At 41.2% G+C, this 25,832-nt stretch overlaps 1 protein-coding gene across 1 annotated transcript; it reads right to left on the bottom strand.

The window, feature by feature from the left end:
* Positions 1-23,490: 23,490 nt before the first annotated feature.
* LOC110918911 (clumping factor B-like) lies at positions 23,491-25,440 on the bottom strand. The gene is made up of 4 exons (XM_035985495.1): positions 25,432-25,440; positions 24,665-25,260; positions 24,195-24,517; positions 23,491-23,972 (listed from the first exon to the last, which is right to left on the bottom strand). The coding sequence occupies exons 1-4, from the start codon at positions 25,438-25,440 to the stop codon at positions 23,491-23,493; spliced, it is 1,410 nt and encodes a 469-aa protein (XP_035841388.1).
* Positions 25,441-25,832: the final 392 nt, after the last annotated feature.

Below are 25,832 nucleotides of genomic sequence, written 5' to 3'. Positions count from 1 at the left end.
CCTGTTCAGTTGATTTGAGTTTATTTAAACAATCTGACTCTCGTTTAATCAAAAGAACATTTGACTCTTTTAATTTTTGTAATTCAGCTAACTGAATTGTGTTTTGCTCCGATAGTCTGTCAACTTTACCCTGTAGTTTAGTGCAATTAAGACATGTATGACTTACAGGTTCTAATGTTACCTTCCCTCTGTTGCAAGTTCATTCACATCTTTCAAGCCTTTTGAAACTTCTGCATCCTTATTCTCAGCAGTTTCCTTATCAGCTTTCATGTGACAACTCGAACTTTAGACTCGCTTTGTGTAACACTATGTGCATATGTGAACTAAATTATATGGTTGGATTTAATAAATGTTTTGTTATTGTGTGTTATGTGAGCCTTGTGAAACATGTGTTGTGTTTATATTGTATGTATGTATGTATTGAACCGCACAAGAATCGCACAACACACACATCATCCGCACAAGCCCTTGGGCCGTTTAGCTTGTTTTCGGGACTCACAGGCAACCGAGTTGGGCTCGGCCCACTCCCCTTTCACGTGAACAAACAAATGGTAAGGGGTTTTTGTTTCTCATTTTTGTTACAAACATATTACACACACACAAGTTCTCAAAACCCTAGCTCTCTCTTTCTTGCTGGAACCCGACGGCACAAGGCACAAGAGGATCATCGTCCCTCTCTTTGATTTCCAATCGGTTAGTGTTTGATTGTGTTTTAGTGATTGAATGATGTTATTATTATTACATGCTTTGATTAGAACGAGTAGGATTGATTGTTATGTCAAACAATATGAACCGTATATAGACGATCTTGTGGATCGGTTTTGCATGTGAATAACTTAGAAATTGATTTGATGATGCTTGCTAAACTGCTGTGATGTTATTTAGTTCGAATTATAATCATGATGTTCATAAGAATCGGCTGTTATGCTTCTGTCAAATGAATCGGATATGATGTTAATTGTTGTTGATGTGTATAAACCGGCTCTATGTTGTAAATCGGATAGGTTGAATGTTCTAAGTTATTGTTCGTGTTATGATTTTGATTAGGGTTCTTGAAATTGGTGGTAACAATCCTTGTTTGATCGGATAATTAGTAAGATAGAAACTGTTAATTGATTGTTGGTAAACTTGGAAATATTGTAACTGATTGGCTAGATTCAATATTGATTGTAACCGATTGCATAGTTTCCAGAAATTGTTAATTGATCGCACAAGGAAGCCCATTCGCACAAGGGCTCCCTCAATCGCACAACTGATCTGAATCACACAAGGTGGTCCACTCGCACATCTGGGTCAGGCGCACAAGCTGAACCAGTCGCACAAGGCTGTATGTTGGGCCGGACAGCCCAAGTCGTCAATCGTACATGCTGCATGGGCCGGACTACCTTGGACCGCACAACCCAGCTGAATCGTACAAGATCAGCTGGATCGCACAACGTTATTATGTGTTACATTGGGCCGTAGGTTGTATTGGGCTGGGTAATATTGTTGGACTAATTTTATCAGGTCGTACAACATGAACAGGATCGCACAAGATGTTTGTAAATTGTTCTTTTTGGGCCGATTGTTATTGGATCACTTACGAATATTAATTGGGCCGGGATTGTGTTATTAGTTGTTTTAATATTTGGGCCGTGAATGTTAAACCATCCGAATCCCACAAGCGATGAATATTATACTTTGACTGTTTACGTGCACACGTGTTTGCCATGATGTATACGTGCACTGTTTGAACCGAACCTGACTTGTGTGGTAACCCTGTTAGGACGTGGTTGACCACCCTTAGTTCAAGAGTCTTTTATTTGTGTATCTGCCGAGCAAACCAAGGTGAGTTCACACAGCCAAGGCATGGGATTCCCGGGTTGGGAATTGGGTTGGATATGTTGATATTGAAAGAGTTACTCGTACTTACGCATTCACTAGACTATAGACCATCGTCCTCAGGATAGTCAGGACACGTTACGTAAAGCCTACGTAACCCAGTATTTGCCATTTGTCTCCCGGGTCGGGAGGACACGTTACGTAAAGCCTACGTAACCCAATACCTTCTACTGTCTTCCGGGTCGGAAGGACACGCTGCGTAAAGCCTACGTAGCCCCCACGCGTACCACTGTCCTCGGGGAAGGGCACGTCACGTAAAGCCTACGTGACCCAGTACGTATTCCTGTTCTCGGTAAAGAAGAACACATGGTCGGAAGTTAGTCTAGTAAGTACCACTAATGAGAAGCCCTCATTAGTAAGGATAAACGTGGGAAGCCCCCATCGGTAATATAAACACAAGGTTTGGGAAGCCCCCACCTTTAGTACACACTAGTATGGGAAGCCCCCACTAGCTATACTTATGCACTATGTTATGAACTTACTTTCTGTGAACTCGCTCAACTAGTTTGTTGATTATTTGCTGCATGCCTTGCAGGACCTTAGGTATACTTGGAGCTTGCACCAGAGGAGAAGCGGGTCGTTGTGGACAAGAACATGTGAATGCTTATTAAACACTTTTACATTCACACATTGATACTTATGTTTTGGGTTTTACATTTCATGCTTCCGCTACTAAAACAGTGTTTGGTTTTGAACATCAATTATGTCTATGATTATTATTAAGTGCTATGTTTGATATAATTGGTGGCTTGATCCTGGTCATGTCACGCCCCCAAGCGGTGGTACTCCGCGGGTGGATTTTGGGGGTGTGACATTTCATCTTTTCAACCTCAGCAGCTACTTCTCCTATCTTCACAGCTGCAAACTCAGCAACCAATGCTTGATCACAAGTATTCACTTTTGACGAGATCTGATAATGTTTTTCCAAAGCTTCCCACAACTCTCTAGAAGTCCCATACGTCTTGAAAGTATGTTTAACATCTTCAGGCAAGGACATCTTTATTGCTGCGAATGCTTTCTTCTCAGCATCAACCAGTTGTTTCTCAGATTCATCCATCTTGTTATAAGAAATAACTTTAACTCTTCCTTCAACACGACGTGTAGGAGCAACATATCCATCTATCATACAACTCCATATTCTTGTATCTTCACTCTTCATAAATGCCTCAAACTGCTCTTTCCAGTCAGCGTATTCTTTGACATTTACAAGCTTTGGCCAGTTTTTAGCACCCTCTCTTCCATTATCCTTCTTAGCCATTACGCAGCGTAAAAGTTTAAATGAATTTTGGTAACCTGTGTCAAAATCCAAATCTAACTTCTCTACTGGTCCTTGTTGAGCTTTTACCGTAAGCGAACTGATAAAACCGTACAAAATATTTTCCGAAAACTGTTTTTACCAAATTATACCGTTAGATTCGTCTCGAGATTATGATTCCAATGATATAAAATGTCAAAAACCAAATTATACTGCTTTTTTTTTGTCCTAAAAATCCAAGGATCCCAACAGTGCAAACGGTTTGTCCAGATGAGTTACGGATAATTTTCTAAACGCGAAACAGTGAAATTTTTCTTACGCAAGCCAAGAAAAATTCCACCCCTTCCGAAATGGTTAGAAATGGTCCGTAATGGTCCGAAATGGTCCGTAATCAGCACCTTCTGGTCCGAAATGGAAGACTCTGATTCGAAATGAGGCTTAATGATCCGTAATGATCAAACCTTAATCCGAAATCAACACCCTTTATCCGAAATGAACACCTCTGGTCCGAAATGAACAATTTTTGATCCGGAATGCAACAATCTGGTCCGAAATGCACTGTTTCAATCCGAAATGCAAACTTAATTGGTCCAAAATCCAACTTTTTTGTCCGAAATTGATGCTGATTAGTCCGAAATCCAAGCTGTTTATTCGAAATGAATGATTTCTGATCCGTAATTGATTCGAAATCCTTGAGTTTTATCAGAAATGGTCCGAAATTCAAGCCTTTTGATCAGAAATGATCCGAAATTCAAGCCTTTTGATCAGAAATGATCCGAAATGCTTGAATTTTATCCGAAATCAGCAATAGAACTCAAGAACAGCCTTCAAAAACTCGTCCAAAAACCCAGATTTCTGCAAAAACGATTCTGAACCAAGCAAAAACAAGAGCCGAATGCTCTGATACCAATTGTAGGTCCCGTAACGCGTGCGGATCGTAACAGAATCGTCGATCTAACCTAGAGTGCGGAATCCTCTAGATCAGATTTCACAGAAAACGAGTAGAACCAGAATCAAGAACACGATACACTTTCAATCCAGTCTTCTATTGATTATCCAACGCAATGTTTACAATCAATTCAAGACCCAAGAAATCTCTCAGCCAATCTCTGTAGATTTCTCTAACTCTCACTAAAACCCTCCAAGTGTGTACCAAATGGCCACAATGTCTTACCTAAACCCTAATGCCAAGCCTTGTATTTATAGGACAAGGTTTGTACATGGGCATTGGTCTGGGCCAGGCCATTCTCCAAGCCCATAACACTAAATAACTCCCTAATACTGCTAAGCCCAATACAAAATATCCAAAGACTAAATAAACAAACTATTAAGCTATTGACACAAAACATGCACTAACAGCAGAGCATATGTTTGAGAGTTTGAAAGGCAGTCTCTTATTCGATTCCCCAAACAAAAGGCTTGTCTTTATGCATCAAAGAAGTAAGCAGGACAACGGTTTTCAAAAAGTCGGCGATGAATCGACGGTAATAGCCCGCCAATCCGAGGAACGAACGAACATCGGCTGGTGATTATAGGGTAACCAACTCTTAACAGCTTCGATCTTCGCGGGGTCGACGTGTATACCTTGACTATTGACAATGTGCCCGAGGAATTGAACCTCTTCTAGCCAGAATTCACACTTGGAGAACTTGGCATAGAGTCGATTCCCTTGGTGTAGTTCAAGAACCAAACGTAGATGCTGCGTGTGTTCGGTTTTCGACTTCGAATAGATAAGGATGTCGTCGATGAATACGATGACGAAACGGTCAAGGAATGGTTTGCACACACGGTTCATCAAATCCATGAAAACCGCAGGTGCATTGGTTAAACCAAAGGGCATTACAACGAATTCATAATGGCCGTATCAGGTTCGGAAAGTGGTTTTTGGTATATCTTCCTCCTGAATGCATAACTGGTGATAACCTGAGCGTAAATCAATCTTCGAGAAACACGTAGCACCTTGCAATTGATAAAACAAATCATCGATTCGGGGCAGGGGATAACGATTCTTGATAGTCAGCTTATTCAACTCCCTATAGTCGATGCACATCCGGAACGACACATCCTTCTTTTTGATGAAAAGGACTGGTGCGCCCCAAGGAGAGGTGCTAGGGCGAATGAAGCCTTTGTCAAGCAATTCCTGGAGTTTACTCGAGAGTTCACGCATTTCGGACGGAGCTAGGTGATAAGGAGATTTAGCAACAGGGTTGGCTCCAGGAATGAGGTCGATACGAAAATCAATATCACGACTCGGGGGTATACCAGGTAGATCATCAGGAAATACATTAAGAAACTCGCAAAAAATAGGGACATCCTTCACTAACGTCTTTCCTTCCTTTTTCTCCGCTACTACAATGTGCGCCAAGAAAGCTTGGTATTTCTTGCGGAGATACTTTCTAGCCTGGAGACACGACATGAGTTGGAGTTTCTTCGAAGCGACTTCACCGTAAACACAAAGTTAATCACCACTAGCGAGCGAGAAACGAATCATCTTATCAAAGCAAACAACCTCAGCACGATTTTCGTGAAGAAAATCCATGCCTACTATGACATCAAAACTACCAAGTTGCATCAGAATAAGATCGATAGGAAATATGTGATTGTTGAGTTCGAGAGTACAATCACGAAGAACAGAATTGACAGCGACGGTTCTTCCAGTGGCAACTTCAACATCGAGCGTCGAGGGGAGATGGGCGCGCTTACGATTAAGGAGCTTTTCGAATTTAAACGATACAAAACAGTCATCGGCTCCAGTATCAAATAAACACGAAGTATATATACCATTCACAAGGAACGCACCATTAACCACATTGTTGTCTGCTTGAGCCTGGCGTGCGTTGATAGTTAAAGCACGTCCACGGGCTGCTGGCTGCTCCTGTTGAGGCTGTTGCTGTTGCTGGGGCTGCTGCTGTTGTGGTTCTTGCTTCACCACTCGGTTTGGGCACATGTTTGCAAAGTGGTTGGGATCACCACATGCAAAGCAAGCTCAAGCGTGGATCGTGGGTGCAGGAGCCGCTTGTTGGCCTTGAGGAGCAGGAAGTAGAGCTTGTTGAGAAGGAGCTTGACCTTGAGCTAGAGCTTGACCTGGACCAGTACGGCGGTTGGCGGTGAAATGGCCGTACATATTGTAGTGAACATAGTGCCTGCAAGCAATCCCCACGGGATGATGATAAGTACAGGTAGGGCATGTCGGGCGAGGACCAGTGTATGCACACTTGGCCAACGGTGCATTGGTAACCGGTGCCGCTACTTGGCGGTGTTGAGGCTGCGGTTGGGCAGAGATAACATTCAAAGGTACGGAAGCAGTACCTGCTCCATTCTTGCTACTGTTGTTGTTGTTCTTTCTCTTGCGGCGGGAGGACTTTGAAGACTAAGGTGCGGCGGCGACTTCAGCGGTGGGAGCAGCGGTAACCTGGTGAAAATTCTTGGAGGCTTTATCAAAGTAACCAGCCTTAACTCGCTTGTCGTTGATCTCGGCAGCGAGCAGGAAGGTTTCCTCAATAGTTGTCGTCTTTGCGGCCTGAACGAAATCGGCCACGCAATCCGGTAGAGCACGAATATACTTCTTGATGGTGATTTCGGGGGTAGTAACTTGGCCTGGACAGATTATGCTCAGCTGCTTAAAGCGGGCAGTTAAACCAGCGTTGTTGCCACCCTCTTGTTTGATGTGCCAGAACTCGTCCTCTAACTTTTGAAGCTCGTGGGGAGGGCAGAACTCCTTCATCATGATGTCCTTCAACTTGTCCCACGTAAGCCCGTAAGCTGCATCATTCCCTCGCTTGTTTCTTTCAGAAGTCCACCAGTCCAGAGCCCTGGACTAGAAAACGCCAGTAGCGTTAACAGTGGGAAGGTTTTCTAGACAGCCGCTTTGGCGTAGGGTGACTTCGATAGAATCAAACCATTGAAACATGGCAGTAGGTCCATCTTCTCCGGTGAATTCTTTGGGTCCGCATGCTTTAAACTGTTTGAAGCTAAAAGTAGCTTTGGGCGAATCAGTCCTGGACTCTTCAGAGGACTTGCTAGCGTTTTCATTCAGCTCGCTAACAATTTGCGGTATGACTTTCGCCATCTGCTTAGCGACCAGAGAGGCGATGCGCTTGTCCTCATGATTACGTCGAGCAAAGCGGAAGCGAAATGATCCAAATGACGACATTGTCTGCAACAGACATCGCCATAGGACTCAAACACTACATAATCGAATCTCACCTCACAACACACTTAATACTACTAAAGCTCAGGAACACATTAAACACGTAGGCACATAAACCATAGAAACACATAAGCACATAGAGCATAGGAGCACGTAAACCACAGAATCCACATTTTTAAGATTAGCGAGTACACAACAGTAGTATAGCATAAGCGAGTAACATAGCGTACGATTTGTTAACGTTTTGAGATAGATATGCAGTGCGTGTTGATCAAAGCGAACAGTGAAAAGCGTATAAATCACCAAAAATCGAAAGATATAGACAGGTAAAAACACATAAAACACATAAAATTCCACATAAAATGACAAATATAGGAGTCAGCAGTTGCGGGCTCAGAATCAAAACATATAAAATTAGCAATTGCGAGCTTGAAATCGAAAATAAATTGTCTTGGCTTGGTAGACGTTGACTACCCAAAGTGATTCGACTATTCTCAAGGACTTCTAGTATATGTCTTGGCCTAATAGACTGTGCTCTATCACCAACATACGATGAATGGCACACATCCTTTCGGTTATTTACGTAACTCGAGTCATTGGAATCCATCGAGACTTTGGTGGGAGTTTTGTAAAACCAAAATAGAGAATGGAACAAGTCATCAAGATTCGGGTTTCACCCCTAACTTAACAACTCTATTCCTGTTTGTGTGATAGAATCACGAGTTTGAGAGAGAGATTTGCATCGAAGTACGGATTTCACTCCTGATTCAACGCAAATCCTCTTGTTTATAGTAAAAATGCGGGTCGAACAAGTGATTCAATCGAGAGTTTGCGGTTTTCACACCTAGTGTCGATCTAATCACTCGTTCATTTTCAAAAATAGTGCAGTGCGACCGCCTTAGGAAATGCAGTGTGGTAGTATAGCATGATTGCGAATCGATCGAGTAACAGAAATAAGCGCGTGTGGAACCCTTAACGGGTTCGCACAAGGCGGTCTGTTGGTTCTTAGACTATAGACTAGGTCGTTTCTAAGACATCGGCCCGGACTAGGTCGAGTCTTGCCTAATTCCCTATAGTTATGGCTCTGATACCAATCTGTCACACCCCAAACGATGGCGGAAACATCGGGGCATGGCATTGAGCGAAACAGAATGTCCACGAGTATCCATAACAACTATTAATTACCAGATATTTAAACGTAACGTCCCATACCATAACATATCCAATTAAAACAGTTATTACAAATAATTGTCTCAAAAACAACAATGTACTGACAATTCAGATTTAGCGTGACATAACTAGACCCCTAGCTTGATTCACCCAAGGCACACCATTCCTAGCATCTTAAGCACTTATCACATACGTTAAAATAGAGGTCAATACACATAGTGTAAAGGTGAGCATACAAGTTTAATAGTATAACAGTATAATCGTTTACGCTCAGCGTATAAATAGTGTTTGCGTTATGTGTCGATTGTGTTTGAATAAGTAACGTATGTAACACCCAAAAGTGCGGAAAGCAAAAAGGGTTCGAGTATACTCACAGATAGCGTTTAAGTAAATAAACATTCTCTTGGATTGAAGGGAGTGCTAAGAGATTAGCCTGAACAGTTAACAATAGCATAAGTGAAAAATGGCGCGTTAAATGGTGTGAAAAGAACCAAGTGACGAATGGTAATCCGATCGGATGGCAATCCGATCGGATATCATTCCGTTCGGATGGTCATCCGATTAGATGGCCATTGGGTTGGATTAACATTCGTTTGGGATGGATGTGTTTGTGTATCATGGCTTTGAAGTTTTCGTTGTAGCATTTTGAAAAATAGAGAAGTATCTCTACCCTTTAGGTCGATCGTTCGAACGGTCGTTTGATTGGATAGCAATCCGATTAGCGAGACATTCCAGTTGAGAACAAGTTCACAGCAGGATGTTCATTCGATCGGATGGTCTTCCGATCGGATGGCAATCCTTTAGGAACTGATGATCTTTGAAAATTATGAAAAATGTTAAGGGTTGGAACCAAGTGCAATCGGATAGCAATCCGATAGGATGGCGATCCGATCGGACGACAATCCGTCCCACAATCTGATCATTTTGAACTTGAAAAATTTGCTAAGTTTTGAAAGTTTTGCGGTTTGATCGTGACGACGTATTAAACAACGGAACCTCCATCAGACCCAGGTTATCCGATCGAACGGGAATCACCCCAATCCGGCCAGTTAACTGTCTGTGACGGTTGTTCATGTTCAACCCGAAATCGGTTGTCTCGTGGATTGGAATCAGATCTCAAACCGACACATCACTAGAGAAAAGTGGAAGGCCTGAATGAGCTCCAATTCTATCGGTTTTGAATGCATTGAGTGTAATAGAGTTAAAAGAAAGTTACAAAAACCATCTTTCAACCCTTTTAACCTTGAAATGTTTAGATCTAGGTGTAAAAATATTGTTTAATCATGTGGAAATCCTTCAGATATGAGTTGTTCTTGGTGGAATGAAGCCAAATCTTGAAGTTCATAAGAACTCCATGATGACATTATCCTAGAACACCTCAAATCTTGAAGTTAAGATTCGGAGGTGAAAATAATGAAGAAGTGGGTGTAGATAATAGAAGTACAAGATTTGAGTTGAAAACTTACAAGAATCACGAGAAATCGAGAGAAAAGTGGGCTGGAACGCTGGTCGAACGAGAGAGAGTTGTCACACACTGTTGGTGATGTGACAGGGGTACTTATAGGTTTCCAAAAGAGGAAAGAAGTGCAGGTGTCGGATCGGAAGGCACTTCGATCGGATGGCCATCCGATCGAATGGTCATATGTTTGGATGACCATTCGATCGAACAATCATTCGATTGAAGTGGTCCGGCGAGTTTGGTTTCGGCGTCTCGTTTAGCGTGTTGAGCGTTGTGATGCGTTTAAGCGAGTGTCGATTAGGCGATGCGATAAATTAATAATAATCACACAAATGCTATATCTAACATACAATCATCCTAAATACTTGCGTTTAGCGTTTGCGATCAGGTTGCGATAGAGCTGCGATTGCGTTTCGATTATTCACCACAAACATAAAGTAAACATGCACAAGTAACACATAAATAGCACAGACATGTAAAACAATATACAGAACCCATCAATTAAGTTGCGAATGCGATTGCGGTGCGATTAGCGATAAAGCGATAAATATCGATTAAACCTCAATTATTATAGATACTCCATATAGTACAACTAAAGCAAATAAATTAAAGAATTCGATTACAAGTCAAGAAGCACAAATCAGTAATTAAGCAAGGAGTGACAGATCACAATTAGCAATCTTTTCTTCCTTTGACTTTGACTTGTACTTTGACTTTCGTAACACGGGTTGTTACAAAACAAGTCACTCATACATGCACGAAAAAATAAAAAATAAAAAAAATTTGAGTTTTACCCGCCCACGGGGCCGCGCCCAGCGGCCACAGGGGCGTGGTCGGCTACTGTCGGGAATAAAACCCTATTTTCTTCTCATTTTCTCATTTCACCACAACCCGTTGCCTCGAAAACTCTCTGGTTCCTCCGCGATTCTCTGCAGATTTTTATGTTTTTCTTCCGTTCAACATCAACAAGGTATGATTCTATCATCTTCTGTAGTTTGTTTAACGATTTGCATGTAGATCAACATCAAAAATTTGGGGAAAAATCTAGGGTTCTAGAACTTGAACCAAACCAAACCCCAATTTTTACTTAGATCTAGTAGTATTAGTGTAGTTGCATGTTATAGGAAGTAAATCAACTGAGATTGTTTGTAGATTTGTCTGATTTCAAGTATAAACCACAAACCCTTGTTTTTTAACCGAAAAAGATAAAATTGATGTGGTAAACGGTTTGCTTTTGGAAAAATGGCACTTGGAGTTTCATTTTCGGGGAAAACTGCCCCTACTCAACCAAAACTTTTCAAGTTTTCAAAACTGGGTCGAAAAATGAAGATTTGGGGAAACAGAACCCTGGCCACGGGGTCATGGTCAGTGAACACGGGGCGTGGTCAGGTGAGACAAGCTGAACACGGGGCGTGGCCATTGGCCACGAGGCCGTGTCCAGCCCCCTGTTTTCAGTTTTCTTCGAAAATTTATCGTAACATGCTGATTGTTTTGTGGTTTCTTTTGTAGAGATGGCCAGCAAGTTCACCAGGTTCAAACCAACAGAATGAGACTACCAAGCCCGCTATGACATAATTCAAATAAGGCCCGAAGAAACACCAAAACAAGCATGCCTCGATACCTTGGAAGCTGTGGGGGCAACTAGACCGCTACAACACGCTAGTCACGGGACCACTACTAGTGGCCCTTGGCACAAGACTCCATGCAGTTCATGAGTATAGCATGGAGTTTTTCAGTTCTTTCACGTTCAAAGCAAAAGCCGAGCCGTTTAACGAATAAGGGGTTCAATTCAGATGTGCGGGGGAGGTGCTTTCAATTTCCATTGCACAATTTGGAGTGAATGTGGGTCTATTCACCGAGGAAGAGTCCGGAGAAGAGGAGAACACGGGTGGTCTCCGTGAACTCCCAAACAACATGCGCCAGACGGCATGGGCTCAAATCGGGGATGGTGCATATGATCCAAACCATTCAAGGACACACTTGGAACCCAGAAGAAGCCCTAGTCCAACACGCCGACCCAACCCGTCCTCCTCCTTAGTATCAAGGCTACTAAGTGTGTTCCTCCTCTCAAGGGGGTGGTTTTACTAATTTTCAAAGTTTACACGATCTTTTGTAGGAAACTTACTGTGCACCCGCAACACATACGATATGGCTAGCAACACCTTTACCCGGGTCGGAGCAGTGGAACGCAACATCTCCGCTATGCAGGATGCATCACCTACATGCGGGAGCATATGGTGTACCGAGGAGAGGAGGGCGATGAGGACGAGGATATGGACTGAGCGGAGGCATTGGAGGTGGTGTGGTATAATGACAGATGCGGTATCCCAGGTTAACCCTTTCTATCTCACGAATAATTTCTGGCCTATGTGCCATGGTTTGAACAATTTACTTTCCTAGACAATTTTTATTTTCTGCATGTTATTTTCTTTTTATGTGTGTGATGACGGATGATGAACTTTGGTAAATTAGGATGTTTGTTATGTTATGTATGGTGTAGTGTTTAGCAAAAAAGGTACCCAGGAAGCTTGGATGCACTAAGCATTAATGCTACAAAAGCATGGAAACCCGAACCAAAAGCCAAAAACCTGTAATCATCAATTGCAGATTGCACCACGGGGCCGTGGTTAGTGACCACGCCTTCGTGCCCACATCCCTGAACTGTTGTTTTGTCTGAACCCTGCCCACCATGGGGTCGTGGCCACCAGGCACGCCCTGTGGCCAAGTTTCTGTAAGTTTTTGTTACGGCCACTCTGACCATGGGGTCGTGACCAGCCAGCACGTGGCCGTAGCCAGGTGCCCAGTAACACCAAAATTTGTTTTTCAACACCTTTTTACATTCAATCAACCTAAAAACTTATTTCTGGGACACATTGAAGACAATGTGTAATTTACGTGTGGCGGGATGCTAAAACTTTGAATTTTGCAAGTCTTAATAACAAGCCTTACACAAAACTCTATTGGAACCGCTAATCACCCCAATTTTTTTCAAAAAAAATTCATTTCTTTTACTTGTCTTTGTTTAATTCGGGAATAACAAGTTCTAAACAGTTATATTTTTATAAATTTACAACCGATAGCATCGTGATAACAAGAACCAAATAAGAAAATTATGAAAAGGCATGACAAATCTAATTAAAATTTGATTATATATATACTTGATCACATTATAAACCCATTGCCACAACAAGTGAGTTTTGGGCCTTTATTGAGAATACAAACATATATCTTTAAACTAAATGCTCATCTTTCGTTTCTTATGTGAATAGCCGCTTGGTTCTTACGACTCTAGAACTTGCCACGACGATACATTGCCGGTCCTTATAAACTTGAACCCAAGTAAGTAAATGACAGAGGCATTAGGACTAACCCTTTTCCTTTCAACACCATTATTTTTCATCTCTTTATCACCTACCTAAAACCCCCCTACTTAACCCCTTTGAGCCTAAACCTTTTCATTTCAAAACCCACAAAACAAACACCCTTTACCCACCAAAATCTTTTTCTTTTCAACCACTTTGTTTTAGTAAAAAGCTCGGTTATCTTGTGACGTATAAAACAAAATGAGAGTCTTGCAATAAACAAACAAGTTCCTCAAAGAAATCTTGTTTGAATGTGCTTAGTTTGAATAAAAGTCACAAAAACAAAAAGTCTTACGACGACCGACGCTTTTTACGCTTTTCGCCTTTTTTACTATCCACTAACCAAAACCACGTACCCTTAGCCCAAGCCTAACCCTTCCCCAAGTCCTCTTGATGTTTTCGAAGGTTTATAGTTAAAAAGGAGGAGGATTGATCGCTTGGCAAGCGTATGGTAGAAGTAAGTTCTGTAGATCCCAATATCAATTCGGATCACAGTGGTTGGTTGTTTTAGCCCAAAACACCTATTGATTAAGTGTTTGAGCTATGAAAAGTCAAGAATGATCAAAGATGAAGGTGAAGCTAATGGATTAATGAATACAACAAGTGTTGTATTGAATCCAAACAATGAGATAAATCAATAGAGCACCTTGGATATCAGATTTGAGCACAAGAACAATGATAGAATGTAAACAACACCAATATTCATTCAAGAGCCAAAAGCTTGAGTTGGTTACAATGCTAGGACTATATATAGTGTTCCTGACTAGCCAGCAAATTTATAAATTTGCTGGAATCTTATCTACACTAGGTCAGGAAGCCTAATTCTATAGAATTACAAAATAAGCCCTTTGTTAGTGCATTACGTCTATTGACTTCGTCTTGTATCATGTAATAGGATAGGATAGGATAGGATAATAAGTGCACGAGGTTCGAGAATCGAAGTTTAGAGGTTAAGGTGTTGAATTCGCTCGTAATGGACCAAGGTAATTTGGAGCGAAATCAGAAGGACTTGATTTCGCCCGAAACCTTCTTGGACACTTTGGAGCGAAATCATCCTACTATAAATAATGCACTTGTGTTTTTCATTTGGCACGGAATCAGGATTGTGTAACGAAGTGCTGCCAAATTGTTCTCAGGTTGTAATCAGTGTTAAATCAATACAAGAGGCATTATAAACACTTTGAGCGTCCGTTTCATTGATTTCGCCTTTGATTCGGATAAAAGACTCTTCTAGATCGACTCATTCGGGTCTTACAACGATCCTACACCCTTATACTATCAAAATAGCTACAAACCATAATTAAAACTAATCCAGCACAAGTATCAATGATCTCAAAAGTTCCAACAATATCCCCCCTAGATCGTTGCATACTTGTCTTTTCATTCTTCAGTTGTTTCCGTTGGATTCTTTGCAGCTAGGTTTTCAGGCTCTGTGGGATTTTCTTCGTTCGTTGTCGTTTCGGGTGGAGCCTCGGTTTCGATTGGCACAGTCTGAGTTTCTTGAGTAGTTGCAGCTTCACTAATTGGTTGATTCTCCATAGTGGCCTCATATGTGGATGAGGCTGGAGGTGATGATGTTGTGGTGGGTTCAGTTGTTGAGGCCGAAGTCCTTTCTTTCTTTCGTTCATGCTTCTTTTTCTTCCTTGCCTCCTTCTTCTTTTCCTCTGTTTCTTTTCGTTTCTCAATTCTGTCTACCATATCCAGCATTTCTCTCTTTAACTTCCAGGCTCTTTCAACCGCTCTCTGAAATAGCATAGCCTCCTCGAGATTTGCATTACCAGCTCCCACGTTTATGCGGCTAACATTCAACACTGTTAGATCTGAGAGCCCAAACATAAAAACAACCATAGGATCCAAGATACGAATATCCACATTTTCATTGGATCTGATCACAGCTTCACCTGTTTTGCTATCATAGAACCATTTCTTGAAGTCGTTGATGGTAACAGGAATCTCTTCAGGAAGTTTGATTCTTGTGACCACTTTGGCAGGGTTGATCACCCACGTCACCTTTCCCTTCCCTGTTACTGGATCAATGGTTGTTTTTGAAACTCTTCGTCTTGGATGCTGTGGACGATGGTTAGGGAAACCTTTGTTGCATTCTTTCGCGATCAGGCCTTCAAAATCTCTGCCAATGCCTCTTTCTACTGGATTTAGAAGATCTAGACGTCCAAGCTCACGTAAGTCCCACCTGGGAAGTGTAAAAAGATCAAATCCGGTCTGAAAGTACTGAATTACGCCACCACGTCTTTTAACCACGAACATTCCTCTCAGATTGTCGTACATCCAGCTAATGATTCTGTCAGTAGATTCACTCTTATCGACAGTTATCACCTGATAAAAATCAGGGAGTCTTTCTCTTTCTTTCTTGAACCATTCTGGATGTTGAGGAGAGAAAGTTTTTCCATTTTCTTGCTCATAAAGTACTTCCTCTTCCAGACCCCATTCGATGAATCTAGCTAGCATATCATCTCGGTCAACTTCCTCTTCATCACTTTCATCTCCCTCAGTTACCTTCTCGACCGATTCCAGACGCCTTTTCTTAGCCTCAGCCTCTTTTTCTTTTCTAGCAGTTTCTTCTTCTATGAAAGCGTCAAAGTCAAAGATTTCATCAAAGGAGAACATGGGCTTTACTTTCATCTGCTCGCACATATTTCTCATCATTCTGTACATTTTCTCTAACCCCATTTGCTGGAATCTGATAAACTTTGATTGCTTAGCCATGTATGCGTTCATCTCTTTATTTTTCTTACGTTGACCTTTCATCTTCTCTCTCAAAAGGTTTGTGTCGTTTACTTGGTTTTTGAGAAGACAGATTTCCCTAGCGACAGATGGTCCGGTGTCTTTAATCAGTTTATCATAAAGCTATTGAAAAGGACGAATCCTTTGTGGAGGGACCGGTGGCTTTGAAAACCTAGTCGGCTTTACGGGCAATACTTTCGAAGAGCTTTCATCTATCGTTTTCTTGCTTGCAGAAGCTTCATCAGGATCAACTATCAAAGCATCCACGAAGTCATTCAATGATTGAACTTCTTCTGTAATAACTTCTGGTCTTTCGGAAGCAGACATTTCTTTTCTCTTGAGTCTCTTTTCCCTCTTTTCTTTTTCCTGCAGGGCATGAATTTCCTTCAAATCTTGAATATGACGACGGTGCTCTTCAGACTCTGCCGCCTTGATGCCTGCACTCATAAATTTTTCCGGATTTTCGGATGCCCTTTTCTTCTTTGGTGGCTCATCTTCAGCAGCCTGTTTTCCCTTCCTTTTTCCCTTCGAGCGCTCTTCCTTTGCAGCTGCCTCAGCTTGCGCTTGAGCAGCTCTTTGTTGTTTTTCTCGAACTGCCTCCTTGTATTTTCTATATGCTTCTTTTACCAGTGGCAATCTTTCTGCTGGATACATCCAGTCGTGCAACATTACCCATTCATTTGTCTTGATTTCCGTAAACTGGCGACTTGTAGGAACGTGAAATGTGTAGAGATCTCCATCGTTAGGAGGATTCTTGTATTGATCATTGATTAACATTTGGATGAACCTTGGATACATCGCCCAAGTTGGCCCGCTGACATTTTCCAGCATGTTGTTGAAGATTAAACCAGAGATGTTGAACTTTTGATTCACACATAAATTTAACATAGCTGCCGACCATTCCAAATTTAATCCGTCGAACCCACCTTTGTGATGAACTAAACTCATAACAAATACATGAACTATGAACCTCCAGTCCCTTGTGAGTCCACCCCTTTTAATCTCATTCTTGTGCCGAAAATCTGCTACATACCCCATTCCCCGAAATCAGTCCAAGATATCATCTTTCTTCAACGAAATTGGATCGTTTACGTTATCTTGCAGCTTTAAAATTTTGCGAATTCTTTCTTCAGTCACCTCTATTCGTTTGTTGCGCACAGTTGAAGACATCCCTCTTGCATTATTGATGGTTTCAGGCTTTGCGTTTTCCGAGAACTCTCGAATGTGGGTTCTGTATACTTTAACAGTTGTTTCGACCGCGTAGCCGATTCTGCTTGATCGAACCCATCTAGCTGCATCCTTAAAATCCTGAGGGATCTGATCCAGATTGATGCTTTGATTATGCTTCGACGTTTTATCCCATTCTATGTTCTTCACCATCCTGCTTTTGACACGAACAACGAGGCAAGTTAGAAAGAGCTTGAGAAAATAAATATTTACACGAGAAACTATAAACAGAACAATATTTACAAAATTACTGTGAAAAATATATTAAAAGATAGGTTAAAAGAATTAAAGAAATTAGTTAATTAATTAAAAAAATTAATTTCTGCATAATTTCGCTGCCGGGTCATAAATTGCCTTCGCTGGTGCTGGTGATCGAGATCCGGAGCTTAGATCAACAATGATGACTGATCATCGTCGCTGACTTCGCTCATGAGCCAATCACTTGTCTTCGCTGAGTTCGCTGATGACTTGGGTGGTTTTAGTCGGTAACAAAGTCGGATCAAGTGCATAAATACCGGATAAAATCGCTAGCGAACTCGGCGATGACATGGGTTTGTTTAGGCAAACGACTTATCAGCGAAGACCTTAGTCTAGACCGCTATACGAGCAAACTAGACAAATCCGCTAATTGCTCGAACTCGCGTTCGAGACTTTTGATCTTCCGTGATCTAGGTTATTTCGCTGCCTTCGCTGTGTTCATGTTTATTTCGCTGGCACCAACGATTTCTTACAAAACCCTTCTAAAACCCTTAACAGATTTCATGGGTTTCAGACCGATCAACACTTTGCTGTTCAATCAACGATTACAAATCGATCTAATCATGATTAAGAATCTTAGAATGTCATTGAGACTGGTTTCGATCATTCTTAACATATCTTAAACACCACAGATTCGAGATTAACAGATTATGAACAAAGAACTTTTAAACCTAAGAATTCAAACAACCGGCTGATAACTGAAATCGATAAACAAAGAATGCAGCGGTTGTAGTCGCTGATCATTAAAACGAAGGTTACCTGTAGGACTTGATCGGTAATGAGTTCTTGTGAAAGTTTTAGAGAGTTTGTCCGATTGTTTGAGAGTATTAGCGAGGAAGATGAAGAGTTGGGTTTTGAAAATTTTTGAAAAGTGACGGTTAGAGGTTATATATAAGAAAAATTGGATATCCAGCGAAATTATTATTTCGCTGGTATCTTAATTTCGCTGCCTCCTGAGATGTTTTCAAAACTTTTTAATTTCGCTCGTAGATTTCAAACTTTCTCGTAAAACGTGCCCATTTTTGTTTAAAATACTATTTATTTCGAAATATTCACAAACTTGATAGAATTTGGGCCATTTTGACTCCGAACTTCGAATTTCCAGCTCTGAGAGGTTCCTTTTGATGCAGATTTTCTTGAAATATTCGACGCTCGCCGAACTTACCTGCAGAAGATTATATCGCCAACATTTTCCAATTTCATTAATTATTATTATTATTATTATTATTATTATTATTATTATTATTATTATTATTATTATTATTATTATTATTATTATTATTACTAACCAGGGCACAAGAAAAAACTGCCAGTATGTTGGTCCGCTTAAATCCATGCATCCTTCTTTCAACATGCCTTCGGAGAGCGCTTTTATCATGTTTTTGGTAATATTGACAAGTCTTCGATGCCCCCCACACCAGCTATTGAGAATAGAGACATTACGTCTGTGGGTCCCACATCAGGACATACCCCCGCGATCAAGGTATGCACAAAGATTCCTCATAACAGGTGAGTATATTGGTTTCATTCTCTTCAACGATAGAACGGAGATCAGGTCTGTACTTTCGTACAACAGAGATCCCAAGAGCTATCGAGGGCTAAGACAGATAGTTCGGTGAACAGGTCAGTACTACCGTACAGCAGAGTTACCAAACTAATCTATCTAAGGTTTTTGGCCAAAAATGGCGCTTATTATGGGAAGGGTTTGGCCCTTTTTTAAGGCACTTATTATTAAAAGGATATCATAGCGTCTAGGTCAGCATGTATCTGGATGCAGCAGAAGAACAACTATGATATCCCCCGAATGAAATACCAATATAAAGACCCGAAATCTCAGACTTTGGCAATCTGTCAACGCAAGATTCAAGACCATTAAGCCATATGCCGCAACGTGTTACCCACTGAGATGCGTAATGCTTGAGAAAAGCCAGAATTCTTGTGTAGACGTTATGTTTTGCTCCCTAACAGCAGTTTAATCGTTGGTGTTGCTGAATCTACCGACACGTCGTTACTTGGTACCCCGATTTCTTTCTTTTTGTTTTCTGTTTTTGCAAGAAATGACAAAGTGTTAGCAATTTTCTATCACTTCCTCTAGCAGGAGTCAGACAAAAGCATCTGTGCATCTGTTTTTGGATTTTCTGAATATATCCCCCCTAAAATCTTAATTTTCGTGAGTCCATATGCCCGAAAATAAAATTTTAAACAGAAAATCTTTTTGGTGGGCGACATTTTTCGATACTTGTTTTACTTTCAACAAACGTTTTTTTAAGGGATAGAGTATTTACGGACGATTTGGATCACAAGATTCATTTCCATTCAAGGAAATTAACCATTTCCAACCAGGTTACCAGCTGGTTGAATCGAGTTTTATCAAAGGCTTTCATGAAAATGTCGGCCCGCTGCTGTGTTGTATCCACTGGCACCACTTGAATATACCCCTTCTCGTAGGCATCTCGAATTGCATGAATTCAAATTTCAATGTGCTTTGTTCTTGAGTGGTGTATGGGATTCTTCACAATTCCCAGACATGCTTCATTGTCGATGAATATAGGAGTCTTCATGATGTTGATTCCATAATCCAACAACTGATTTTGTATCCAGAGAACTTGTGAGCAGCAGCTGTAGGCCGCAATGTATTCTGCCTGTGCTGTTGAAGTGGACACCGTTGTCTGCTTCTTGCTTTGCCCTGAGATCAAACGATTTCCCAAGAATTGACATCCTCCTGATACAGACCTGCGATCTACTTTACAACCTGCATGATCACTGTAAGAATAGGCAATAAAATCAAAATTACTATCTTTAGGATACCAAAGACCTAGTTTCGGAGTTCCTTTGAGATAGCGAAAGATGCGCTTCACAGCAGTTTCGTGAGATTCCTTGGGATTTGTCTGAAATCGTGCACAAAGACAGACTGCCCACATAATGTCCAGCCTGCTAGCCGTCAAATACATTAGAGAACCGATCATCGAGCGATAAAAGGATTTGTTTACTGGTTTTCCTTGAGGATCAGAGTGAGCTCTGTCTGAGAGGCGAATGGGGTGCTGGCAACTTTACAATCGTTCATGTTGTACTTTGTGAGAATATCCCGAATGTACTTGGCCTGGTGAATGAGAATCCCATCCTCCCTTTGCTTCACTTCCAGCCCTAAAAAGAAATTCAGCTCTCCCATCATACTCATTTCGAATTTTGCCTTCATGACGGTCTCGAATTCTCTACACAACGCCTTGTTAGTTGATCCGAAAATAATGTCGTCGACGTAGATTTGAACCAGCATTACATCTTCCTCGATCTTCTTGGTGAAGAGAGTTATGTCAATCTTTCCTCTGGTGTACCCACACTATAACAGGTAAGTTGACAAAGTCTCGTACCAAGCACGTGGACCTTGGTGAAGACCGTAGAGCACTTTGTCCAACTTGAAATAGCGACCTGGAAAATGAGGATCTTCGAACCCTGGAGGCTGACATACGTAGACTTCTTCCTTTACTTTCCCATAAAGAAAGGCACTCTTTACATCCATTTGGAAAACTTTGAAATTTCTGTATGAGGCATATGCCAGGAATATTCTGATTGCTTCCAGTCGTGCAACCAGAGCAAATACTTCCTCGTAGTCAATCCCATCTTCCTGACGAAAACCTTGCACTACCAATCTGGCCTTGTTCTTGATTACCACTCCACGATCATCCATCTTGTTACGGAAAACCCATTTAGTACCAATTGGAAACTTTCCTTCAGGTAAATCTACTAATTCCCAAACTTTAAGCTTCCGGAATTGAGATAGCTCTTCCTGCATGGCCTGGACCCAACTGGAGTCTTGAATAGCATCTTCGATGTCTCGTGGAATGGATTGCGAAAGAAAGGCTGCAAAGAGACTTTTGTTGATGCTTGACGACTGCCCGCGTGTACGTACTCCTTCTTCGACTGCGCCTATGACGTTTTCAAGAGGATAATTTCGATTTGTCTTGTATCCGGCATTTGTCAGAGACTCAATCTGCTGTAGAAGGTTGGTGAAGTGTTTGTCCACGTAAATCACTGGTGGATCATCTTCTTGAGTTGGTTCATCCACATTCGCCTATGAGGAAGAAGCACCGTTTTCTTGGGTGTTCTCAGGAGACGTGTCACCGGTTGCTTCATTCACAGCAAGAATAGGGTCAGCGGTTGATGGAGATAGACGGGTGGTAAACGGTGTTAAGCCAATGTCTGATGAGTCAAACAGTGGTTTAACTTGAGTGTCTTCAACGGGCTCTGTTTCTGGAGCAACTTCCGGAATTTCAAAGGTGTTAAAGATCACACCCACATCATAGAACCAATCAGGAGTACTTCCGGTGTTGGTATAGTTTCCTTCTTGAAAGTCAACATAGTATGATTCAATCACCATCTTCGTTCTTTTGTTGTAAACACGGTAGGCCTTCTGTGTGGATGAATACCCCATGAAGTAGCAGATATCACCCACTGCTTCAAATTTGATGAGATTTTCCTGAGTGTTTAGAAGGGTGCACGAACAGCCAAATGGTCTGAAGAAGTCAATGAGCGGCTTTCTTTTGAAGAGAAGTTCATATGCAGTCTTTCCATGTGGTTTTACAATGAGTACCCTGTTTAGAACTTAGCATGCTGTATTTACTGCTTCTGCCCAGAAGATGATTGGAAGCTTTGAATCCACTAGCATTGTTCTTGCAGCTTCAATCAACGTTCTGTTCTTGCGTTCGGCGACTCCATTTTGTTGGGGAGTTCTGGCTGCACTGTATTGGAGATGAATTCCCTTCTCTGCACAGAAGGATATAAAGGTCTGATTTTTGAACTCGGACCCATTATCACTTCTGATAGACTTCACTTTCAGTTTGGTCACGTTTTCAATTAGCGGGATGAACGATTTGAGAGCTTCAGCTGTCTCGCTTTTTGCTTCAAGAAAATAGACCCATGAAAATCGAGAGAAATCATCTGTAATCACCAAACAGTAGGAACTTTTAGCAATACTTTTAACACTAATTGGACCAAAAAAATCCACATGCATCAACTGAAGAGGTGCAGTAATCGTATTCACTGCTTTGGACTTGTGCGATTTCTTATGTTGCTTTCCCTGGGCGCATGCAATACATTTTTCAGAAAATGGAAATTCTTTAATCGGAAGACCTCTTACTAAGTTTAACTTAGAGAGTTTGTTCATATTTTTGAAATTAACATGCCCCAATCGCCTGTGCCAAAGTAGTGACTCCGACTCTGAAGCCTTAGAGATCAAACAGGTCAAGTTGTCATTTGTCTTGGCATTTTTCATGTTGAGCACGTATGTGTTGTTTTGTCTTGGAGCAGTGAGCATGATCATTTCTGCAGGAACGACATATCCGGGCTTGAGGAATAAGCATTCCATATCATTGAAAAGCATCGATATTCCTTTGTCACAGACTTGTGAGACACTCATGAGATTGTAGCACAATTCTGGAACATAGTTGACATTTTCCAACGTGAGAGCTTCAGACACCACATCTCCTACTTTAACGATCTTCCCTCCTTTCTCGTCTCCAGCGAAAGAAACGAAATCACCATCGATGAAGCGAAAGTTCTTCAGAAGTTCCTTTAATCCAGTCATGTGCCTGGAACAGCCGCTGTCGACATGCCAGATGTACTCCATGAGCATAAGAAGCCATTTCTGGAGTTTATTCTGATATACAAAAATATACACAAATTAGTTTGATTTGGGAACCCAGATTTGCTTCATTTTGAATCTATCGTGGTTTTGACCCACGTTGACCTCCTTTTGTTTCCAAAAGTAGGCTGTTGACTCAACCAGGTTTTTAACAGATTTCTTAAGATAGTTTAGTTGGTATGTGACGTTTGTAAGAAAATCATGTTCTGGTTTTGAAAACTTCTTGGTTTTACAATGTTTCGCTGTATGTCCTAAGTGACTACAGCGAAAGCATATTTTACGTTTGGGTCTTTTGGTGTTAGAAGATGATGTATGTGATGAGAGTCTTGAGCTTTCTGCTTTCTTCATCTACTTGTCCACTCTGCTTTCATCTTCTGAGTATTCTTCATCACTGTCTGAATCGGATGAACTTTCAGACGTGTTATCCTCGCTTGAGCTTTGCTCTTCACTTGCTTCGTAACTTGACTCATTGTAGCTTTGATCTTCGTTTGAACTTTCTGAGTCTTGGTCTTCGATGGTTTCAGCATTTGAACATTTAAAGCTCTCATCATTAGTGGTTTGATCTTCACTTGAGGATTGCTGGGTTTCATCACTAGGGAATTCGAGACTTTCACCACTTGTTGTTTGATCTTCACTTGAACTTTCTGATCCTTGCTCGTCTTCTGAGGCAGTGATGCTTGAGTCTTCATTGCCATGATCTTCAGTGACACTCTTTTCTGAATCTGTCATACCAGTTCTAGAAGGAATAAATTCGGGAATTTCCTCTGTGAGGAATTTTCCAAAACTATTCTTTTTCAATTCTGGCACAAATACAGGAGATTCACAAGCAACTTTATCATCACAAAACGCATAATGTAAATCATGACATTTAGACACACAATGTTCACGATCACGGGTCTCAAATGTAGGCACATGGCCCTTACAGTCATCCGAAGATTTAAATTTAGGCACACAGCCATTACAGTCATCCATCCTACTTAAATTATTACATTCATCCTTAATATTGTTTTTCTTAGAACAGTTCCAGGCGAACCAGTTAACGGTGGAATAACTGTCGCCTGAATATCCGATTCCTATTTTTGAACCGCCGCAGTCTCCATCCTCATCGCACACATCTTCTTTACACACAATTGGATCTGCATTACTTTTAGAACAGTTAGCGGTTGTTTCATTTTCACAAAAGTCATTTTGTTCAACAAAGGCCTTTTCATTTTTGAGATCATTTTCGGGATGAGGAGTCGGCATAGGCACATAATTTTTGCTATGTGGTGGAAAGAAGAGTTTTCTTTCATTTCCGTGCCTGTCCTTATACCCAATCCCGTCTTTCACAAACGTTGGTCGTTGGCAGTTTTTGATGTCAGTAAAGGCCTTTTGACTGACATTCCATTTGTCTATTATAATTTGTAATTTATTCTTTTCATTCAAAGCTTTTTCTAATCTTTCTGTGAGATCATTAATGATAAAATCTTTTCTAAACACAAATTCTTTTAGAGTCTGCATTTCAGCTAAAGTTGAATTCAACTTTCTTTGATATGCAGCCTCATTCTGTTTAAGCTCGTTGTTAAATTTTAAAGCTTTGTCTTTTTGTCTCTCAAATTCTAGATTTAGAGACTTGTAATGTGCCACAACATCAACGCATGCAGGTGTGCATAATTTTTCTTTGAAACTAAGTGGAATACTGTTTACCAAGTCCTTGTCAGCTTTTTCTTTTGATGACTCTGTTTTCATAGCTGCAGCTGGGACCTTTTCCTTGCCTTTCTCTTGATCAGACACCTTTTCAGACACATGCTCCTTTCCTTCTCCGGACTTCTTTTCATTCTCAGGCTCCATGGAGGTGAGAATGCTTCTCAGACCTTTGTCAGCAGTATTGTCTCCTTTTGGAATTCTGACTGTCTGCTTTTCAAACTGCTTCGATGAGGACTCACTTGAGATCTTAGCCATCAGAGCTTTGTTGACTTGCTCCTTTGCTTCAGCAATTTCTTCACTCCAATCATAGTCTTTGACGACTAGAGGTTTTGGCGTGCTAGGAGACGCGTTGTTCTTGTTTTCTTCAACTGTGATTTGCTTTACAGCAGGAGTGGTTTCACTGTTTCCTTCTTTCAACAAAGGACAATCACGCTTGAAATGGCCCAGATTCTTGCAGTTGTAGCACCTAAGTTTAGATTTGTCAAAACCAGCTTTTCCAAGACCCAAACGCTTTCCTGTTTTGTCTTGAAATTTCTTTAACCTCAAAGTGATCATGGCCATCTGCCATTTCAGATCCATTTCCTCCATGTCATCTGGATAAACCTGATACATGTCTTATGCTGTGAACATCTCCTTCTTTAGTTCTCCAGACATCAAGGCTTCATAGCTGCTCATAAATGTGTTGAAAAGTGCCACGTTTTCAGTGGACACTTTCAACGCTTGAGTGTCAACAGTGATAGTCTTCTCAACAAGTTGTGGAGCTTTCGATGCGCTTGCGGAAGCGTTGGCGTAGATTAAGTCAGAAGCTTGTGGAGTGATGCCACCTGAAGCAAGAAATGCCACATTTTTCAATCCAGCAGAGGTTTGAGTTGACTTTGGTGGGTAACTGGCAGTGTTCATCTCTCGTTTGTTGACATCCATTTTGAAGGCTCTTAGGGCGTTAATCAAGTCTGACAGAGTGATAGGATTTGGATTGTTGAGGAAATCCTTCTTGATCATCATGC

Source organism: Helianthus annuus, chromosome 16 (assembly GCF_002127325.2).
Source record: "Helianthus annuus cultivar XRQ/B chromosome 16, HanXRQr2.0-SUNRISE, whole genome shotgun sequence".
NCBI lineage: Eukaryota > Viridiplantae > Streptophyta > Magnoliopsida > Asterales > Asteraceae > Helianthus > Helianthus annuus.
The sequence above is the reverse complement of the archived record's forward strand: the minus strand, read 5'-3'. Positions and strand labels throughout refer to the sequence as shown.